Source organism: Zerene cesonia, chromosome 28 (genome assembly GCF_012273895.1).
Source record: "Zerene cesonia ecotype Mississippi chromosome 28, Zerene_cesonia_1.1, whole genome shotgun sequence".
Classification (NCBI taxonomy): Eukaryota; Metazoa; Arthropoda; class Insecta; order Lepidoptera; family Pieridae; genus Zerene; species Zerene cesonia.
This window is the reverse complement of record NC_052129.1, coordinates 3,485,926-3,509,501: the sequence shown is the minus strand read 5'-3', so window position 1 is coordinate 3,509,501 and position 23,576 is coordinate 3,485,926. Positions and strand designations below refer to the sequence as shown.

Here is a 23,576-nt window from a genome sequence, read left to right as displayed (position 1 = left end):
TTTCTCAGTTATGGCAATGAATTTAGCCAGTGTCAATGAAGATGTCGATTTCGACACTAGTGTAGGTAGGGTGAACAAATGCAGAACCCTAGTGTCACGTATACCTATAGAGTATCTGCAACAGAAAGATCACCTATCGACCAATCGTTAAGTTAACTTAAGGCAGTAAGGCAGTAAAGCTTACGGTTTATGGAACAGTTTTTTTTTTCTAAAAAGCCATTTAAAGGCTTGCAGTATTTTTGACATTCATACTGCAAGCTTTTAAATGTGCTGCAGCTTGTTAACTACAAGAACTGTAAATCTTTAAATTATTACCATATTCACCATTAATGAACTTCTCATGACATATTTTAAAATAATATTTAAAATTTCCAGCGCTCATCTGGCAACTGATGCGGGCCTACACCCTCTCCGTGCTGACCCGGCTCGCGAACACTGGCAACCCCATCATTGAAAAGGAGATCGTCCAGTGGGTCAATAATAAGTTACAGTCCGCCGGCAAGACGTCTAGTATTAAGAGCTTCCAGGTATGTTGGTTGTGGAAATTACATTTATTAATTTCCAACTAAATTATTTATTTATGAAAGACTCAGTCATTTACAAACAATAACACATGATATAAAATAGAAATAACGCTCAAGTTTATTATTTTAACTAAATGTATTTAATATAATATAATAATATATAAATGATATGACAAACAAAACGTAATTCAATTCCATTCCCTTTCTTATTAGTAAGAAAAGGCTAAATTTAAGATCAAGATTCAATTTCCTTCTAGATACCAAGATATGTGTACCCGAATCTTGGAAAAGTATATCGCAATCAAAGAAAAGTAAGGTTTTAATAGAGACGTAATATGATTTCAGGACGAGGTGTTAGCAGATGGCAAAGTGGTGATTGACTTAATCGACGCGATAAAACCCGGCTCCATCAACTATGACTTGGTGTTGCCTGGTGGAAATGAGGAGGTATGGCAATCTTCATAATATTCTGCACCTAAAATTGAAAAGGTTAAGTCACATTTTTTGTCATTTTTTTTTTACATTAGATGGCCAAGCATTTGACTGCAATTTTCTTTTTGCAAAATTCAGGTAGGCCTGATGGAAAGTAGAGATGCAGTCTATGAAAGCGCATGTCTGTCTAGATATCTAGATAGATCTAGACGTATTATGTATATTGATGTTTTTAAAGTAGTTTCACATTAAATGTATAATACCCGAGATTTATCAATATAAAGAATTACAGTACACAATTCTATACAAAAACGCACTAAAAAATGTCTTCAAAATTCCACTCGAAAGAGACAAACTTTAAAGCAAAATAAATCTTATTGTGATTGCTTTAAGTAAAGAAAGTAACTCACAAAAAGTAGTAAAAGCAACTGTTTTCGGTCGAAACCAGCTGATCTATACAGCACAATAATTTCAACCTTATTCCTATGAATTAAGGTTAGATTTCCACCAAAACTATACAGTGCGTGAACTTTTGGTGGGGACATTATTTTGTGATATGGAAGGCAAGTGTAATTGCCTTTTTTATTTTAAATAAAAAAAGGAATAAATATTGAAACAATTGTTTTATTTGCTGCGATAAAATATCGTGTGATGCACTAAATTTTCTTAAAAAGGTGATTCAGCATGGTGCCATAGACGTAGTAGGCTGCGACTATAGCGCTGGTATTCTGTCAAGATCAAAAGAGGGTGTTTGTTTTGGCTACTACAATAAATGAATGTTATTTATAAAAGAGTTGTTTATATGATAGTTGTCCGCTATCGCAGGAGAAGCTGGCGAACGCGAAGTACGCGATATCGATGGCGCGTCGGTGCGGCGCGCGCGTGTACGCGCTGCCCGAGGACATCACCGAGCGCAAGCCCAAGATGATCATGACCGTGTTCGCCTGCCTCATGGCGCTCGACTACATCCCCAGCGCGCCGCCCGCGAAGTGAGTCCGCCGCACCACACACACACCACACACACACGCCGCACCACACACACACCACACACACACACGCCGCACCACACACACGCCGCACCACACACACACCACACACACACACGCCGCACCACTCACACCACACACACACACGCCGCACCACACACACACCACACACACATACCACACACACACCACACACACATACCACACACACATACACCACACGCTGCACCACACACATACACATACACATACACCACACATAATACAAAAGGATACACCTTGTGCAGGTTGAGGTCATATTAGTTTATTACTATATTTCGCACCGATGATCCTGGCCATCAAGGACATCGATTGCTATGATCGATAGTGAGTCTGTGTGGTTTTTATTTAACTTTAAATATACGTAAAATCAAACTTATTTTTATTTAAATAAATGCACATCGAAAGCATATTTTTGGATGATTTAATTTTCTTTTGTTAACATCAGTTTTAACTACCGACAGTTAGACGACAAATATGAAGTACAAAATATCTTTGCACCATATCATACAGACTTACTATTCAATAGACGTAACATTACAATACTAAAAGCAATATATACTTATAAAAATCAAGTTTTTATGGGACATAATGCAGCAGTAGAGATGGCCATATTAGGAACGTAACTGTAAATCGCTTATTCCAATGTTTTTTGGGGGTTTGGTTTGAGCTTCGTGTCTCGTGTGTAAATCACTTTTTATGATTAAGTGATGATGATAAAAATGTATACAGTTCGATTGATTCTCCATGATTTTTTTGCAAGATTTAAAGACATTTCTTGTGATGTTTTTTAATGTCTCATTTAACATTGGATTTACGATAGTAAAAATCGTTTTGTAATCAAAATCTTGATAATCATTCGAACTCGAAAGCGAGATTTGCTTGCATTTGATTTAACCATAAATCAAGAGATGCTTTCCGATCTCGAAACTCAAACGCGAGCATGTCGAGTCTTGTTGTAATCGTGTTTGTACAGAGGGTTTTATTTTGGACGAAATCGGTATAAATCAATATTCACCCACCTACAGGTACAAGAAATATAGTTAAGCAAACATTTTTATAATGCTGTAGGCGCACTATCTCTTAAATGAAAGATGGTGGGCTTATATACATTCCGCGAAATGTCTGTATATTGTAATATAAGGTGATGGTCACAGTATAAATAGCACAGTTTAATTTTTCGAATCTTCTAAACAACTTTCTTTCTAAACTTTTTATACGTAATATTGTAAATTTGGGTTCAGATAAATCGTATAAACACGAAATTATTTTGAATATTATAATAATTTTTGATCTCTCTTTTATTTATTTATTTGTATTTTTGTTTTCTTCTCTGTCGCTGTTAATACTGTTGCCAGGTGATGGAATTGTATTGTCCTGTGTTGTCGAGTGACTCCGGGTGGGATAACTAGTTAAGTTTTGTAACATTCGTGACGTAATAAACATATAACTTATTTTAGGGCCTAAATCTAGGTAACACTAGGCTTTTAGATTAAGGGAATCAATTACCTATTATTATTATTACATTATACATTAGTAATGGCTTACGATTTTAGTACTTATTATAATAAGATGATGTTTTTTATACATTTTTACAACGAAATTGGTATCGTATTTTCGCTCATTATATTGTTTTATCATGACATTAATTAGATTCTTATGTTTTCCATTTTGGGTCCAACATAACTTTATTCATTCATTCATTTGTTTTAAACGGTTGTGGGAATTGGCAATATCTCGTGTCATAGTCGGTATAAATATTGTTTGTCTGTTTTGTAATTATATACATTCCCTGCAAAATTTATTCTGCATTCCCTTTGCATTTTGATATAAAACTTTAAAGTGTGTATTCTATAAGTTTTATGTGAGAGTATTTTTTAGAGATTTTTTTTAATAATAATTACATTCCTATGGGATACAACGATTTATTTTGATTATAATTATAACTGTATATTATTTTTATTTTGTTAGACGTTTTATTGAATATTTTTATTAAGTTTATTTTAACGATTATCTGATGATTAATTTAATCGTGGTATTTTATAATAAATGTACCCGTACATTGTATTTAGCTATTCGCTAGCAATTATTAACATGATACATGTAAGCCTTTCAATAAAAACATCGGAATTGAATTGTATCTTTTATTTTATACACCTCGCTTTGCTGGTCATACTTATATGATATGTATTTCATACTTTGTATGGAAATTGGGAGTGATTTTGGGTTTGTAAATAATTGTTGGGTGCTTGTGTTGGATAATACTGTGTTGTGGTTAATAATGGGAAAACATGGAGGTAAGTTTCATTGTTATATAGTTAAGTTTTTGTTTGGGAGGATAATTCGTTAAAACATTCAAACTCATTGTGCACTGCTGGGATATAGATACTGGTTTAAATTCCTAGGAAAAGGAAAGGAAAGGAATGGTTAATAAATTAATATATATTCCTTATAACTAGAAATTTCTTGTGTCAATTAGATGCATGTTCAAGATTTACTAGTAAGTGGATCGGGAATAATTATAAGTAAAGCTGTTTATACTCTTAGCTTTTCAAGATGTTAGTTTTAAACTCTTTGATGGGTCGCACAATTATATATCATCATAGATCATGGGTTATATATATATATAAGGTTATGTTTATAAGCTCCATTGCCGACGATGACATAAAAAAGTTTTTTTCTTTGGCGATGGTCATTTTAATATTCTTTTTTTATTCTAAACACAGGCCCGAACCAACATTTGCTGTGCCTCTAGACGAAACTGAAGGTCTAAACGACTCCGTGGAGTCTGGTTCAGTAGAAATTATAGAACAAGCTGAGGAGTTCAATGACTCTGGTCTTGGTCCACAAACACCAGAAAAACCAGAACTGCCCCCGAAACCTGATAACCTAATACCTCGTTCTCTTTCTGTGAATTCAGAGAAAGAAGAATAAATATAAGTGTGGATAGATTTTGGTAATAAGTCATTTGGATGTTATCAGGATTAATATTACGGTATAATATAAGGGTTGTATATTTATGCAACTCGTTGTGTTAGTCAATCAAATTTGTAAATCTAGGTTTTAATTTATTTCAAGTCTAAAATGTGTGTTATATGTTAACATTGAGCTGATAGTTTTACAAATATAGATTTTTTTATATGGTTATGTATAAACATCTGTCAAGTATCATTAATTTATATTTTAATCAGTCACATGAAATCGTGCCTTGTTATGAAGATATACTTATGAATATTTGAGTTATCATTTATCAAATTTTATTTATTTGAATCCTTGTTAAACAAATGTGGCCATTTTATATATCTTCTTAATGTTTTAAAATTCAATATCAGAATGAAATATTATGCAGACTGTATTGTTACTTTTAAGTTTTTTTTATATTAATAAAGTATTTTTTTACGACTTACACTGGGGTTTTAATTACATCATATTACATAATATCAAAATTTTATACAAGGAAATAAATGGAAAGGAAATGAAACGAAAGAAATAAAATTGTGATGATTTTATTCAATCCATTAGCTGGAAACAAAACATGTCATCAATTTACATACATTCCAAATAAAATTATAAGTGAATTTACATTTCAGATTCTGAATAAATATTGCATTTAATGTTTTATAATTGTGTGTACTTTAAAGTTACCTTAATCGTTACTTGCATTGGACTTTCTTATAAAAACACATAAATGCAATATTGCCAGAAATAAAAATTTACAACGCGTACTTCATCCAATAAATATAAGAAAAAATACATCAAAATACGCATATGAAATATTACAATGAAACAATACAACCATCCATATCGTGCTGAGTAAAAAAAAAATATTTACATAATGTACACAATAAACCGACTTTTAAAAAATAATAATTTCAAGAAAAGCCTGGGCATTTACAATGGGTTAATTTTATTCAACTAGAAGATCAGTGAGAAAAAATTTGGAATGTTTCCCTTATTACAAATTATATTATTACCAATGTTAGAAACGTGTTGTCCTAGTTATATATAAAGAGGAAATTGTATAGTTTAAATTTTAAACTAATTTAAATTGCTCGTGATACTCATTTAAAAATAATTTGTCGTAAATTTCGATTAAAATCACGCTAGCAAAAAATTTCCAAGTAAAATATATTCGAAACTGGTTTATATTTGTATACAAAATAATTTTTACTTTTAATGTCCCTTGGTTTTACAATAAATTAGCTACACGAGAATGATAACTTCACTAGGAAGGCAACATTTCAACAATACAATATCCGTAGACCGGCCTTGTACTGTGAGGGAACGTTACAAGACAGTATATATATACACATTTTTAACAACAAGACCGATTATAATTGTTCTAATATAACGAAAATTATATAAAAATTTAATAAATAATTTAACATTAATTCTCGTTCGATTATAATAGTAAAGCTTTTGTAATGAAATGTACTACCAATAAAATTCTCGTGAACAAAAAAAATCTACAGACACATTAGATCTAAGCTTTGATTGGCTACGAATTATTTTATCGTTTCGACTTTAACGAACACGTATTTTGTAAAAAAGGCCCAGCCTGATTAAAGGACACAATTATTAAAATATCAATTAATATCACAAACATTATATTCCACTTAATATTGACATTAATTGAAACATGAATTACAATAAAAATACAATAACATATTATATTTACACACGCGTACAAACATACATACGCCTGAATAGATATAATATAAATACATATTAAAAAAAATTATGTCATCGATAAATAAACTCAAACGAAATATGTCGCTTACACCACAATGTTAAAATACTAAAGCGTCTGTATTTTATATAATGTGCCACCACAACATCGATATTATATTTGAAAATCATAAAAACAAGAGTGTCCGGCGCGGCCGGAGCGACCGGAGCGACCGGAGCGGCCGGAGCGGCGAAGGCTCCGCGCACACACATTGTGTAGACAACCCCAAGGACTAAATTGCAATATCACGATTCGGCGAAAATATCAACCACACAACGATTTGCACTCATACCTGAAGTAAAAACAAACAAAACCAATATAAATAACTGAAAATAAAAATAACAAAAAAGCAACAAATAATATACGAAATAATAATAAGCGAAATTTAATAAAATAAATAAATAAATTATTGCAATTGCGTCCGTATACAATACAATATAATGTAAATATTTCTATGCATTTATGATTATATATGTATACATACGATAATTGTTACCATAAAGATTCCGCGAAACTATACGTTGATATGACTTAAGCTTTTAACAATATGATACAGTATATTACAAGCATATTTGTACAAATGTGATCAGGAACGCTACAATTTCACAGTTATATCGACCTGGTATTCAAACGTATCAGCCACAAAATTCTAATTTTCATTTAATTTTTTATAAAAATATAAAAATTATAGATTTATGTACAAAAGCTATTTCCTTGTGATAAATACTGAGTGATGCCCTTCCACTATCTGTGTGAAATGTTACTGACTACTTCCAGTTTGAATACCAGATATTTGCAAACTATAATACGTACATTAAAATATATTTTCTTACGCAAAAAGTACTAATATAGTAGTTCGTCTATTTGTTTACGGAGGCTTTATTGAATACAGATCTCCATAAATAAAATACGCAATAAATAAAAAATACACAGATATAAGAAAAAGTCCACTAAAGAGAAATACTTAATTGGTCTTTGGCTAACGCTACGAGTCATTTTGCTACGTTTAAAAAATCAGTGTCATACATAATAAATTATATAAAACGATTATAAACTTGTCACTTTAATAAGAACTTCTCATAAAAAACAATTAACGTCCTTATATAAATCTTTCAAATTCACAATCATACGATTAAAATATAATAATATTATGTAATAAATCATTTCAATGTTTCCTATGATAAACATCAGACTAGACGTAATATCTTAGAATCAACTGCAGTTAACATATAATACACGTTACATAACTAAAATAATATCAACTCGAAAACGTAAAAATTTAATTCTTTACACTGGTAATAACTCTGTGGGTTCTAGTTTAATGTTGACTTTTAATAAAAAAAAAACATGTGCAGTATTATAATTTTCAAAGAAATAGTATTTTATCTTGATTTGATAAAACAATACAAAGCAAATGAATGGTGATTCATTTTAGCAGTGTAAAATAAGTTAACATTAAAATAGTTCAAGAAAGCGTATTAAAGCCACCCCGATAGGCCATATCCCAATAATATAAGATAAATATTACAACCTCTCAATCATGCCACAAACCTCTTTCCGTGCGAGCTGTCGTCTCAACTTGATCAAGCATTATTTAGAATCCCGTGTACCCTGTCCCCCGCCCAACTCCCAATGAACGATATCATAAAAAGAAACCAAATTAAACTAGAACCCTCAGGTCTAATCACCACCAAATTTTTCATTCAGAAAATACAGGCCACGTTAAACTACATTCCCCACTTCCTATCACATATGATCCCCCCTATAATATTCGACTAGCCAATTACACTTGCCCATAACCCCCTCCCCCCTCTCCGCAATCGCTATCACATTTCAACAAACATAGGTTAAATTAAACTGATCCCCCTCCCCCTCTCTAAACTAGAACCCACGTGGGCTGCCGTCGCCCCCCCCCGCGTCCCGGACGGCGGGCATTACCTGTCGGCGTGCTTGTCGAGCAGGTACTCCTTGAGGCGGCGCGCGAGATGCTCGGACAGCTGCGCCACCTCGGGCCACTGCTTCAGCACCATGACGCCCAGCATCACCGCCAGGCTCGTCGTCAGCACGCGCACCCTGCGGCAGTGTGCGCGTTAGTGGATATATATGTGTACGCACATCATTGTATAGGGTACTCAAACATGGTTTTTTCAGCTAATAAACGTACGAAAATACAGCGGAATTTTATTTACATACATTATAGTTTAGTGTACTTTTTAATATCTAAACGTGAAATAAAATTGTTAATCGTAAGACACCTGGTATACATACCGTGTACAGAGCGGTAGTGTGTGTAATGTGGACGGTGTGCAGGTGCAGTCTTCAAGTGTTTATACAATACCGAATCGATGTTAGCGAGGGCGCAGGCACAGCTGGTGCGCAGGGCGCAGGCTCAGCTGGTGCGCAGTGCGCAGGGCGCGGGCTCACCTGGTGCGCAGGGCGCAGGGCGCGGGCTCACCTGGTGCGCAGGCTCACCTGGTGCGTAGGCTCACCTGGTGCGCAGGCTCACCTGGTGCGCAGGCTCACCTGGTGCGCAGGCTCACCTGGTGCGCAGGCTCACCTGGTGCGCAGGCTCACCTGGTGCGCAGGCTCACCTGGTGCGCAGGCTCACCTGGTGCGCAGGCTCACCTGGTGCGCAGGAAGGGCATGGCGACGCCGGCGACGGTGGCGACGAGCAGCAGCGCGAGCTGCAGCAGCGTGAGCGCCACGTTGAGCAGCTTGACGAGCACGACGCGCGGCGGCAGCGCGGCGCCGCCCGCCTCGCCCGCGCCGCCCGCGCCGCCGCCCGCGCCGCCGCCCGCCATCCACTGCTCCAGCTTGCTGATCTAAACAACATTCATAGAGCTACTGGTGAAACACAATTTTAATTCTATAAATAAATAACGTACACATGTGTAAACGCAAGTTTGCGTTTTATTTTAACTAAATGTGGATGAATATAACAGTTTCTTTTATACAACATAATATGAACACAGGAATGTGTTAATATTATCTTTATTTTAACGACATTTCAATTTAGCTCCGTTTAAAAAAAGAATTCAATTCCATTTTATACGCGCCGAAAATAAGATGTACTCGAATGTATCACTATCTTATTTTCGCCACTATATGTACACTGATTTAAAGTTTGTCTTTATTACTTTGTCTCAGTACTACCTAATAAGAATTAAATCGACTTAGCTATGGTGACGTCATACCTGTTAATATAATAAACCAAATGAAGGAAAAAAGTAGGAAATATACAAAATAAAATAAGCTGTTAATTGCATGCGAACAGGTCTAAGCAAAACTATTTTTAAGGGACACTCAACACTATTGTTATTGACATTTCAATTACAATTTATTTATTCTTAGTTGAGTTCTCACTATAAGTTTATAAATTAGGAATTTCGATACATGATAAATAAGTATTTTGCCACCCAAAGCCCGGATTAAGGCAGGAACTTTTCATGAACACACTTGTTATGTTTATAAACGTGATGTCTACTGGATATTTCTGATCTATTCTATTATAAAAATTGCACTAACTTTAGTTTGACACAGATCTAAGGCCTCGTGTATGTCTCGTATCCTCTCTTCGCTCTGATACTGCACTTTCTCTTCTACGTCTGTCAGTGCTTGTTTTAAATTCTCCACCTGTGGAGAAAAAAAAGAAATGATATCTAACTTAATCTTTGTTTTTTTTTCTCTAAAATAACTTTAATTCGCATTATGTTCGGGCTAAGAACTGATATTTATGAACTGTGAGAGTGCTGTTCGTTTGGCGAAACTTTTACTACCTAAGAGTTCATGTTGTGTTATAAGAATACCAGACAAATAAACATTTTTTATAATTACCACATACTTTGACATCATTTATAAGAGCAGGATTCTATACCTCATTCTGATGCAACTCAGTGAGGTCGTTGATTTGCTCCTCGAGCCGTTCCGTCTTGAAGCGCTCCTCCTGCAGGGCGGCCGACAGGAACGACACCTCCTGCGTTAAATTCTGAAAACAGGAGAGGAACATTGGATACACAAACCTAGAACAATGGGCATGGAATAGACATTACCCTCATCAGACTTTTGTTCCTGCAGGACACAAACATATTGATTTTACAATCAGATATGTTCGTCGCAATTGCAAATGAAAATTGATAACACAAACACTAGAAACAAACAAGAATAAAACGGATAATTATAAACAGTACGATACCATTACCTTTGAAAGTCTGTTCGCAAAGCTTAAAAACACCGGAGGCAGGTAGCATTGTCCTTACCCCTCCCACACCTTTCCTCTATGCCCTTTTTTGTAGGTAAAAAACGGGCGACGCATTGCAAATGTTCATGGGCGGTGGAGTTCGCTTACAATCAGGCGAACTACCAGTTTGTTTGCCCGCTTTAACATTGATAAACATAAAAAAAACAATAACAATATAATTCTCACTGACACTAAGCAATTCATAAAATAAATGCATGCAAATGCACTTGTTGTGCATGCTATGCATTCGTCAAATTACCTTGAGGGCGTCAATCTTTTCAGCCAACCGCTCGTAGTCCTCCCGCCTCTCCCTCAGCTCGTTGAGGATCGGCTTGAGGCTGAACGTCGCCTCCGACATGTTGTTGGAGCCCGCTTGTGTGGGGTAACTGGTGATTAATGCGTCACTTTTAATATATCTAACGTGCCTTATAAAATTGTTATGAGATATATAGGCCGATTTTGAACTTATCATGATGTCTATCGTCATCTATAGTGTATTATAAAATTTACGTATATATAAATTACATGTCAAATTGTGTGTCCGCGATGGACTCTTTAACTACTCAACCGATTTTAATCAAATTTGCACACCATATGCAGTTTGATCTTATTTAAAAGATAGGATAGTTTATATTATTTCAATTACGATAAATGACTACTTGGGCGGGGGCTAGCCGGGGCGTGCAGCTACTTGTTGTATATAGGCCGATTTTGAATCATATCATCCCTACTAATATTATAAATGCGAAAGTAACTCTGTCTGTCTGTCTGTCTGTTACGCTTTCACGCCTAAACCACTGAACTGATTTTGATAAAATTTGGTATGAAGATATAATTGAACTTGGGAAAAGACATAGGATACTTTTTATCGTAAAAAAAGGGTAGAAAGGGTTGAAAGAGGGGATGAAAGTTTGTATGAAAGTTCGTTATTGTCAAACCGATTTTGATGAAACTTGGTATGAGGATAGAGCTAAACGTGGGAAATAACAAACCATACTTTTTAATGCCAAGAAAATACTCCTTACCATGTCGCGCGATGTAAGCGAATTCTACGCGGGCGAAGCCGCGGGCGAAAAGCTAGTCACATATAAAACACAAAATGTTTGTGTCCAAGTATGTCTGTTTGCAATGGTCCCAAACATGTATATAGGGTGTTATGTTGTAATGCCACTTGGAGGGTAGGTATTCTTAAGAAAGTATTATAAAAAAAATACAAAAAAAAAATCCATTATTTTTGAAAAAAAAAGCTAACTTGGTTCTTATGTTCATGTGTCCATTTGTGACCGTCTATATCTATTTATGTCTATGTCTATCTGTGTCCATACAGGTACAACACGGTCACATTAAGTTGACGCTTTGCATATATGTATGATGCGCTCAGTACAATTGCCGGGCGAGCTAAGGTTATGCGCGGGGGGAGGGGTAGCGCCTCGCATTCCGGAGATGCGTCAAGTTGATGTGAGCGTGTTGTATGTGTGTCTGATTTTGTCTGTGTCCGTGTACATGTTTGTCACGTATGCGTCACGGGTGATTGTATCCATGTGTATCTGCTTGTCGGCATATAATGCATCTGTATGTGTGCGCGTGCGTGTGTACGTGTGCCGGCGGCGGGTGTGCACTCACGGCGCGCCCTCGCTGGTGACGGAGGAGGAGGGCGAGGCGTCGGGCGAGTACTTGGGCGCCGGCGAGGTGGCGGCGCGCGGCAGCGTGGAGCCGCGCGGCGCGTTCTCGCCCGCCTCCGACGCGCGCGACCCTTCCGACGACGCGTTCGCTGCGCGTTGTACACACACTCAACGTCCACATGGCGGGGGGTGGGGGGCCCACTCGCGCCCAGAACAGGCCCAGAACACACACGCGTGCATATTGGCTCATTAATAAATACGAATGTACCGCTACGCCAATAACCTAGTCTCTCGGCTACACGGTGCCGTTTAATAAACTTATTAAACATTAAATAATTTATTAGACGATACGCCATTTTATCATATTAGTTTATAGAAAAGCTAGCTAAGGCTAGTTGGCTATTGAAGAGACGGCTGATTTAAAAACTTGTTTGCGACATGTATTCATAAGAGCATTATAGGTAATTTATAATTAAATTGGTACAACAAATTATACTTAATAAAGCGGCCTTGCAACGAAGACCACTTCGTTTCTTTTACACGAAATGAATCTAAATAATTTTACAAGTGTGTGTTCTGGACCTGAAGCGTTTAAAATAAATGGCTCTATCAAATAAACGAGATTTATACATTTAAGAAGTAATTGGATGAACTTAAAATTTTATTTTTCTTCTCCTTATTATCTTTTTTTATTCTTCTCATTAATTCATGCAGCCAATTAGGTAATTACATATTTGTTTAATCAGAAGGATATTTTAAAAGAAGTTTATAGTTATAAACTCCCAATACATATTATTATGAAACGTGAAAAAATAACATGCAACCTAAAATGAATGGTCCGTTATTTATCGAGTATCGATCGAAGCATAGATAATTTTTTTGCTAAATATACGAATGTCATATGATATTTATTACCCTACGCTTTAAAAGGATTAATACGTATATATAGAGATGAATATATGGAAATAAACATAAGCAATCTGATATAAAGGCATAAAATGTACGCGTCAGTGCAACAATCTATAAATATTATGCAAGTAAATCAAATAGATATATACAGTAACATATTACGAAATATATATTTACCTCTCAGATCCGTATGTTGTGGGGCTAGTGTGCAAGAACGAGACAAGAATATAAGCAAAGAACATTGAATTGCGTTAACTAAGAAGTGACAATGAACCATGTTATACATAATCATTAAGCCTTTAATGATAGTAACAAAGAGACCAGGTGGCCTACCATGACGTCTTAAAGCAGTAGCAATTCCAGCGCGGGAAAGTGTTGGCGCTAGACTCTAGAGGATATATTATATAGCAGTGTCTTTTTCTTACACAGGAATGACTCCTGCATTAAGACATGATCTTATAACAAGATTAAATTCAGCGTGGCAAAGTGATGGCGCTAGACGAAATAACCAGTTTTGTTATTTCCTCACACTGGAATTACTCCCGCTTCAAGACGTCATAGTAACCTTCCAGTTCGTAAAATATTTAAGTCTCACTAACAGTGCATTTGAAAATCGTATATACCTAAACATATATAACGAAAAAGCAGTTTTAATATGACACTCTATATATAATACGCAAAACAATAAAAATAAAACGGTGCAAGTAATATTTCGATACAATTATCCGATCACGTGATTGATAACTTAACACGAGTACCTACCACGTAAAAGAGAGTATTATATAAGCACGAAAACAAATCTACAGTTACTTTATTATTGAGTGTAATTATTACATTTGCTGCGACATTTTTTGCAATTCTTTAGAAACATCCCACGTCCGCCGCCACGTGAGCGATAATCGCACTGGCCGAAGTGCTATCTATGACGGTCGGTTATCTAACATAACTGAACGATTTAACCTTGCAAGCGGATAATAACTGACGGATTCAATGCACACGAGTACATGTATGTAAATACTATAATAAATACCATAATAAATACCGTGTATGTGAGAATTTTCACTAGCTTTTGTTAAGTGACGGTCCGAAAGGGTTCTCAATTGGAATATATATATTTTTTTTTATTTTGTTTATTTGATAACTTTGTGATATTTTTATCCGATTCGCGCACTTCTTTTGGATTTGATGAAATTGTTGTCATTTAGTTTTGTTTAGTTACCATTTTAGAATTTGGAATGATACCCTTCCCCCCACCCTTTTTTGTAGAAAATATTTTAAACATTAAATGCTGATTTAACTCGTTTCATGTAAATATATTTCTTTGGAATTATTTCTGTTTTAAAAATGTATGCATATTTTCTACTTTGGTTGATTTTAGTGCATGCAAGAATTAATTATCGTTAGATACTATTTGGTACCCCAAATATTCTCATAACGTTATATGTGCAATGTGTTAGAAATAAATAATAACACCTACGTAACTGATAACTCAAAAAGTATACTGTTTGTTATAATATATGATAAAATACTGTGATAAAATCGTATACTAAAAACACTACGCAGGTGAGTATAGTGCATCAATTATTGCTTCAATGAGATTTTATTCTAGTAAAAACTATAAATGGTGACTGTAAAATGTACTATAGTTAATTTTTATTAATGGTTTATTCGCATAACGCCACTAAATGAATGTTTTCGATAGCATTTTGATATACTTACAGGGACCCGTGTTTTCTGCGAGACAAAATGAGATGTTTAGCTTACATATATATGATATTGATACTAGTAATACATAAAGCTGAAGAGTTAGTTTGCTTCAACGCGCTAATCTCAGTAACTGCCGGATCGATTTGGATGAAATTTGAAAGAGAGATATTTTGAGACCCGCGAAAAGGCATAGAATATATATTTATTCCGGAAATCCCACAGGAACGGGAACTATGCGAGGAAAACCGCGCGACTGTCTTTGTCTTTCTGTCTTTTATTTTGACTACACGGGCGAAGGCCGGCGGCAGAAAGCTAGTATAAAGCATTATTACATATAACAAATAGATGGTTTGAATGATATCATAATATATTGTATTATAGGTCATATATTTTTATATATTTAAATGAGAGAATCGAAATGGTTTACAAGTACTAAATACAATGATAACATTTCCTGCTTATTTTTCATAATGATTTATACAAGCAAATACGAATTGGTTAGAAAGTTGTGTGTTTTAAGAAAAGTAGTAATAAAAGAAATATTATAGTAAAGAGTAGGATATATTTGAAATAAAAAGTTCTACTGTTCTTCTTCTATTTTATAATCATAACTTGTCTGCCATTCAAGTAACATTGAAATCTGTACTAATTATTTAGTGCTAAAAAGTTTGTTTGTTTGTTTAAGCACGCTAATCTTAGAAACTAATGGTTTGATTTCCAAAATTCTTTCAGCGTTGGATATTTATGTTATTTATGAGTGCCGTATGCGTACCGCGAACGAAGCCGCGGACAGTTAGTAATATATAAATAATAAAAAAGTACCATCATGGGAATAATTAAACTTATTCTGTAACAAATAGTTGTCATTAATTAAATTTTTTTAATGCCATCTTCCTTTAAAGGATACTACATAAATTTTATGCTATATCTATGCCTCAGCAATTATAATGTGTGTTTAAGGTCTTAAATCATTCAATAAGAATCAAAATTAGTTATAAGGTAATTATTTAATATTTATTTTTATAGCCTTCAAATGCTTTATAAATGAGGTTTTTTTAAAGTTATAAAGTAATCATAGTGCAGCTATTGTATTCGGGTCTTTATAGTAAATAAAATTGTCTTAGAATTTTAAAGAGATTCACGTAAAACGTATCAAGAGCAGTGTAGGAAGAGAAAATCAAAGTTTTTATAGGAAAAGAAAGTTGTAATATATAATATTATGTACTTAGTATATGAGTCCCATAATATACGTTACATATATCAAAGTAGAGTAGAAAATTAAGCAAGCAATGATTAAAAGCAATAAATGTAACCTTCTATTGTCCATTACCTTAATTGTTAATATATATATTAAAGTTAAATATATAAAATGCACGCGTGTCTCTATGCGCACGCGCGTGCACTGTAAGTGGATTCCTGTTTATTTATTTATTTAATTTTGTTTGTTTATTTAAAACGAAACTTCATTTTATTACAATTAAGTTAGAAACGTCAAGGATGCTAGCTGTCGCTATGCTGCGATGGCTCGAGCAAGCACATGTGCACGAGTACGTGTGTGCGCACGCGCTCGCAAGTGTATGCGTGCGCACGTGTACGTAGCGTGTGCGCACGCGCTCGCAAGTGTGTGCGTGCGCACGTGTACGTAGCGTGTGCGCACGCGCTCGCAAGTGTGTGCGTGCGCACGTGTACGTAGCGTGTGCGTGCGTATATAAAGTGCAACCGACCGGCGAGGTGCGCGATGTTGTCGGCGGAGCCGAAGCGGTTGGAGCGCGAGAAGAGGTGCGCGAACTCGCGCGGCGCCGCCATCACGCTGCCGCCGAGCCCGGTGATGCCGTCGCGGATGTTGCCGCCCACGTTCCTGACGCAACGTGTTAATATATAGTAACAATTCCAGATTTTTGTTTACCATTTATCTATCATGTTGAAGGTGAATCGAGATTATTTTAATTATTACTCATAATTTAAAATGTAGTTAGTAATAAAATTACTATAACTCTATTTTTTGAATAACGAAGTCACAATTATTTAATTTTGTACTATAATGTAATAGCCATGTCTTCTTCATATATCTTAAGCACTATTTGAAGTAAATAAATTCAAATCTAGTATTCAATCGATATGAAATCATAACAAATAGTCATACATTTTACATGTATTATTAAAAACAAACTAACCAAGCTCTTATGTACAGAACTAAATAATAGCATATTATAGATGAAAAAATAAGATTTTTTATACATAGTATATGGCATTCAATACCTACTTTAGACCCTGCCCCATATCGCGCAACACTTCCCGCGGCTGTCTGTGCGTCTGTCCGCTTGTGCCATGTTGCTACAAAAGAAACATTTACATATATTTTCAATCAAGTCTACAATGAAAGATAAAAGAGTCTGATATAAGAAAAACCTAAAGTCAGATGCACGAGTACTCGAATATTTTTGTATCATCTAATTACATGTCCGTCATTTGTACAAATTTTCTTTTATTTGAGTATAGTTTTTACTCCTTTGATTCCTTATGACAAATTATACAATAAAGTATAAATAAATGAATATAGGTAACGTCAAGCATTACGAACCATTTACCGCGTGGATTTCACTTACTTTAAGGGTATTATCGTCATCTTATATTACTTGAAAGGAACCCCACGCAATAGAAACAAAACTAGTATAGTTTGCGGATAAGTTACCTCCCAATTCTTGATCCTCTTGTTGTACCCCTCCAATTTCTTCTGCAGCTGGACGATGCAGAGCGCACTCTTCTGGTTCTTCTTCTCGAAGACCGCTTTGATGCGCTGCAACTGCTGTTTGTCTGCGTTAGCAGCCAATTTGAGGTACTCGTTCACGTTGTCTGGAATTTGGAATTATATCATTGAGATATTTTGAGAGAATAAATTTTTTCGGGAGGCGGGAATCGAACACGCGTCTTTTTGCCAAACCGACATTAAACATTATATCAATTTTCACCTTAAGTTTAGTGCTTTATTAGATATTTTTTTTATATTAGTTCGCTTATAATTTTGATAGAAAATTACATTATACGATTTAAAAGTTTCTAAACTATTTCAAAGAATCGTTTGGGCAATGTTCTCGAGATCAGCGCAAGCAAACAAAACAATCTTGTCGCTTTCAAGTAATAGTCACCTTTGACTTCGCGGGTAAAGCCGGAAATGGGAATGTCCTTAAAAACTCATGGAAGTGAGATGTTCCCCCACCGTAAAAAGTAACCCACTTTATTGCCTCATATTTCCAGACACCAAAGTCATATAATAAAATAGCTCCATATCGACCTGTCGGAAAGAAGGACAAACAATCAAGCAGACTTTACAATATTAATGAGGACATGGAGACGCGATCTCACCATCCCGTATGGTCTGCTCCAGGCGTATCAAGTCCTTGGTCCGCTCGACCTTGCTGTTGAGATGCGCGATGGCGGCGAGCGCTTTCGCTGACGTCACGCCGCCGCCGCCCTCGCTCTCTTCCGCTGCGAAATAACATTGTCGTTATTAAATCATTCGTTCACCAGCCCTTATGTGTTCCCACTGCTGGGACACAGGCCTTCTACGAGGATTCGGGCCATAATCCACCACGCTTGCCAAGTGCGGGTTGGCAGATGTCGCATGTCGTCGAACTTTTGATTCTCAGACATGCCGGTTTCCTCACGATGTTTTCCTTCACCGTTTGAGCAGTGGTAATGTTATTCACATGCGCAGATAAATTGAAAAATCAATTTATTTCTTGCACGCTCACCTGGTCTCGAACCCCGACTTATAGATTTTAAGTCCGCGGTCCTCACCACTGAGCCACCACTGCTTTTTATCAATTTTCGTCAATCAGTTGTATCTTTTGGGTTGGTTGGAAGATGGTGTGTGCTTTGGTTAAATACCAAGCTTAATCTAATATGGGTAAAATTCTCGTGTTAGGTGCCCTGTGCCTGTTTGTCAATGCTGAATTTAAAGAGTACTCTACCCATTTCGATATTTATTTTATACTATAATATCCCTAATATAAAGTGATGATATGCTTTTATAGTTCTGACGAAAATTTTGAAAAATAAAAGAATGAATTCATTGAAGTCGATTTAGAAGTAAGTCTAGTAATAAATGTTACTCACATCCTTGATTTAAGTAGTCTCCATCTTGACCTGAAATTATATGAAATTTTGTTAATAAATATTCAAAATAAAATATGTACATAACTCAACAGTACAAAACAGTATAAACGACACTTCTATGTGAGAGCGAACAAATGAGCTGGTAGTTCGCTTGATGGAAAGCGCTCACAAATATTCGCCTCTGCGAACGCGCTATTAAGGGATAAGGAAAGGATTGACGACTGGTCAAGAATACACAGGAAAGGATGAGGAAAAGGAAACGGGCATTACACAGTAAGTCCATTGCGCATCAAAAAATAATGTAACAAATACACTTTTACACATTACAAACATTTATTCAAATCAAACCGTTAATTTAATATACCGAATCGCAATACAAATCTAAATAATTATTAAAAAAACGTAACCATCATAGACCAAATACGGTACGCATCATGATTCAAAATGAATAATTTATGTACCCGTCCAATATAACACGTTATCATTAAAATTGTATAAAGGAGTCATAAATATTAATATGTTCTTATATGGTAGAATTCATTTATTAGACCTAACGATACCACGTTTTAATACACAGATGCTATGGGTCATTTTATTTCTACACATCGGAACTCAATAGCCCTTTTATACCAACGTATACTATAAGATGTAATAAATAACAAATAAGGAAGGACTGTTACGACTAAATGGAAATAATTTATTTTCCCAGATCAATTCAGATGTAAGATGTAAGAAGTGCGATTGTTAGGATATCGGGTTTAAATCAAAAGTTCGGGGTTCGAGACCGGGCGAACATGCAAGAAATAAATGGATTTTTCAATGTTACTTTATTCATATCACCACAACTGGTAAAAAATGTCTTAAACACTCTTCAATCCATTGACTGTCTGTCTGTAGCTCTGTTATGGATACGTATATGGGCAGATGATGATGATGAAGATGATGAAGATGATATCAACCGGACATGCAAATTCATCATTCACCTTCATGAAGGAGTTATACTCGGATAGTGCTATTCGTCGTTATCAAAAATATTCAAAAATTCAAAAAAAAAAATCAAAATTGTTTATTTGGAACGAAATTACATAGTGTACTTAAACCAAATTAACGATGACACCCATAAAAGCTTATTTAGCTGTGGCACAGGTGTCAACGCCCGCCTCCATTTAAGAAATATGTTCCACAAATTTACAATTATACTGTAAGTACATGATATAGCGGAAATGCAAGTCTATTATATCGCATATTTTAATAAAACATAGAATTTCTTGACATCAGGTTAAATGAAAAAAAAATCAAAACCAGTGACGTATATTTTGACTAAAAAAAAAAACAAACCTTAAAAAAACTTTCCAATCTGGCCGAGTCTAACATTTATTATTTGGGTAAACACTCACAATTCCCGTGAGAACTTGTGAAATCAGAAAAAAATCGCAACAATTTTTCTGACTGTGTCCCTTGAAATTAATGTTAAAAATTGAAATCTAGAAGAAAATGACGACTACTTTTTTGACTGATTTAATACAGATGTTTTTTTGCAATGCTTCTTACTTCTAATTATTGTTTACTTTCTTTATTGTACCTCACCATATAACATACAAGTACATAAGAGAGAATAGATAGAACAAAGATCAAAAGACGACCTCATCGCTATCAGTCATCTGATCCAGGCTACATAGTAATATTTTGTTAAGTCAATCAATACAAATTTCTCACCTCTATAAGCCGGAGACCCATATTCGTCTGAAGACAAAGCGTAGGACACGTTAGGGCTGTATACCGCTGTGACGTAATCACCGGGACCTAGAACGTTCGAGATGGCCTTCTTCTGCGGCGAGTCTTCTAGACTGAAATTTTTAAAGACCACACATTAGCATATTTATTTAAATATGAGATTACGTTGCGAAGGTACAGTCATGTCCAATAATCTTGAACTTGACTGTAGTAGTGAAAAATTCCTTAATTAAATCGCACATTCAAACAGCTATGAAAACTTCAATATCTTTCAAATCTCACTGCACATATCACTTCGATACTATTTGTTTTAAATGCATGAAAGACATGCTGTAGAATACGTTTAAAAGCGGATTTAATACTTCCTTATATTAACACTAATTGCACTAGGAAGAGCCATCTCTCGCTATATATTCCATCATTCAAAATCACTATCAACCATATATTACAATTCCATTAGATCCGACTCAACCTAAAACAATCATAACACAGTTACCAAACAACAAAGTAAACCAAAGCACCGAATCGCAACTCTCAAATCTGCAACTGGCATTCACGTAGGTACCAAAGGTTATATTTGTTAGGAGTCAATTTCCTGACGAAGTTTTCGAGTCTCCAATTAAAACTAGACGGGACTAACGTGCTCCGAAATAGCAGTAAAGTCAAGGGGTCATATCGCCGCTTGATATTTAACTCGTCGAAACAAACTAAGGCAAGCCATACACGCTACGGTCTACCGTAGAGGTCATCTGTGCAGCTATGCCTGTGCAGGTTAACCAAACATTGGTAGCGTGTATGGGGACATTCCGGTGTACCGGAGCGGTCTTCAGTTCTTTTTGCGATGGCATCGAATGAGGACGATGACGCGCGGGCAGTGCTAGGCCTTGCTTTAATTTTGAAAATAAAAGATACAAAAACAGTGAAAAGGAAGCGAAAAAAGTGGTGTAAGCATTGGTTATTGAAAAGGAGAACATATAGTCATGTTAACTTATTGAATGAATTAAAATTTGAACCAGATGATTTTAAAAACTATCTCCGAATGGACGAGAAAGACACCTTTGCGTGTGTGCGTGCACACAAAGGTACACCGTACGGCGTCACTCGAAAGAATTGATTTTCGATCTTGCGCCGGTCGCCTGCGCAGGCTCAAAAAACTGCACAGGTCTATTCCCACACACATTCCGGTCTACCTGCGCAGGCATACTTGCTCAGGTGGACCTTTTCGGCAGACCGTAGCGTGTATGGCTTGCCTAACGCGATTTACTATGTTATATTTCAAACATGACACCAACAGTTTGAAATTTACTAGCCAAGTTATGTTCGTGTACGAAATATTACTTTAGATATATATGAAATATTTATATTTTTTAATATTAAAAGTAACGTCTGTATAAATATTGTTTATTTTGATAATACGTGTAATAATGTTAATTGGTGTGACATAATGAGACATTGAAATAGTTATCAAGGGAATTGATAAATTAAAATATAATGTTGATTTTTAATTATTAAATGTTATTCGTTAACGTTTACGAATTGTTTGGTTTTAAGTTACTAGCGGTATGCCCGGGCTTCACCCGTGGTACATATATAGCCTATAGCCTTCCTCAATAAATAGTCTATCTAACATTGAAAGAATTTTTCAAATCGGGCCAGTAGTTCCTGAGATTAGTGCGTTCAAACAGACAAACAAACAAACTCCTCAGCTTTATAACATTAGGATAGATTTCACTACGCTTCTCATAGGACTGTGTTAGGTCTAGAGTTAAATCTGGATATTGGCTGAAATTTCATAGCGTTACCAATACCTCCAAGGCTATTTATCTCCATTAGAGAACACACATAAAATCACACAAATCCAATACATAAAACATTATCTCCATACACCACAAACTACTTACTCCCTAGACGAATTGCCCGTGGTATTCGCCGACAGAGGACTATTGCCGAGATCTCTGGAATGCGACTTGACGTGGTGCGAACGGGTCTCACCGTGCCGAGATGGATCCTGCAACGCGTAAACACTATCATTACACTTAATTAGCAATACGTACCACATTATCCAGGTATCCGACACTATACACTCGGATATATACATTTGAGAAACTCTTAAATAATCTAGATTTCGGATGAAGACTGAACAGTTTGATTCATGTCGATCTAATGATTGTATGCATAACACAAAACATTGAGAGCACAGTTTTTCGGTTGCGTCTGATAAGATAATGTATTTAGTTGAATGGCAGATAAAATTTCGTAAATAAAACCATTGTACTACTGAACTATTTATTGATTTGACATGCAATTTCGGGTCGCCTCTTCTCAGTAGACTTTGAAACTGTTTATTTGTGTGAAATAATACGAAACTAACAATATGCTTTATCTGTTGCTTATAAAGTACTGACTGACGCGTTATCTCAATTTATCATAAACGTGCAACTTGTCCATTCTTACGAGTACCAACATAATTATTATTACTCACACGGACATTGTTATACCTTCTAGTTTCTACCTAAGAGTCAAGCTCTTTATTACGCTAAT

The 23,576-nt window shown here is 35.5% G+C and overlaps 2 protein-coding genes across 7 annotated transcripts in view; one reads left to right on the top strand and one right to left on the bottom strand.

Moving 5' to 3' along the window:
* LOC119837616 (plastin-2) overlaps window positions 1-5,387 on the top strand; it is a 38,493-nt gene extending 33,106 nt beyond the window's left edge. Inside the window, exons 11-15 of the mRNA XM_038363294.1 lie at window positions 1-31; window positions 376-527; window positions 870-971; window positions 1,782-1,945; window positions 4,708-5,387. The exon at window positions 1-31 is cut by the window's left edge and continues 129 nt beyond it. Of these exons, the coding sequence (XP_038219222.1) occupies window positions 1-31; window positions 376-527; window positions 870-971; window positions 1,782-1,945; window positions 4,708-4,915 (657 nt within the window). The 3' untranslated portion in view covers window positions 4,916-5,387. The remainder of the gene's footprint in view (window positions 32-375; window positions 528-869; window positions 972-1,781; window positions 1,946-4,707) is intronic.
* A 1,522-nt stretch (window positions 5,388-6,909) lies between these two features.
* Window positions 6,910-23,576, bottom strand: part of LOC119837614 (transmembrane and coiled-coil domains protein 2) — a 43,893-nt gene continuing 27,226 nt past the window's right edge. For 2 of the 6 annotated variants that reach the window (XM_038363287.1, XM_038363288.1), the window contains exons 3-18: window positions 22,937-23,043; window positions 21,018-21,148; window positions 19,302-19,331; window positions 18,549-18,671; window positions 17,878-18,038; window positions 17,449-17,519; window positions 16,910-17,043; window positions 15,198-15,212; window positions 13,656-13,679; window positions 12,571-12,718; window positions 11,207-11,333; window positions 10,585-10,695; window positions 10,236-10,343; window positions 9,336-9,532; window positions 8,649-8,783; window positions 6,910-7,002 (exon numbers count right to left, since the gene is read on the bottom strand). In XM_038363287.1, coding sequence (XP_038219215.1) covers window positions 6,975-7,002; window positions 8,649-8,783; window positions 9,336-9,532; window positions 10,236-10,343; window positions 10,585-10,695; window positions 11,207-11,333; window positions 12,571-12,718; window positions 13,656-13,679; window positions 15,198-15,212; window positions 16,910-17,043; window positions 17,449-17,519; window positions 17,878-18,038; window positions 18,549-18,671; window positions 19,302-19,331; window positions 21,018-21,148; window positions 22,937-23,043 — 1,650 coding nt within the window. In that variant the 3' untranslated portion in view covers window positions 6,910-6,974. The remainder of the gene's footprint in view (window positions 7,003-8,648; window positions 8,784-9,335; window positions 9,533-10,235; window positions 10,344-10,584; window positions 10,696-11,206; window positions 11,334-12,570; window positions 12,719-13,655; window positions 13,680-15,197; window positions 15,213-16,909; window positions 17,044-17,448; window positions 17,520-17,877; window positions 18,039-18,548; window positions 18,672-19,301; window positions 19,332-21,017; window positions 21,149-22,936; window positions 23,044-23,576) is intronic. The other 4 variants (XM_038363290.1, XM_038363289.1, XM_038363291.1 and 1 more) reach the window with 4 other exon arrangements.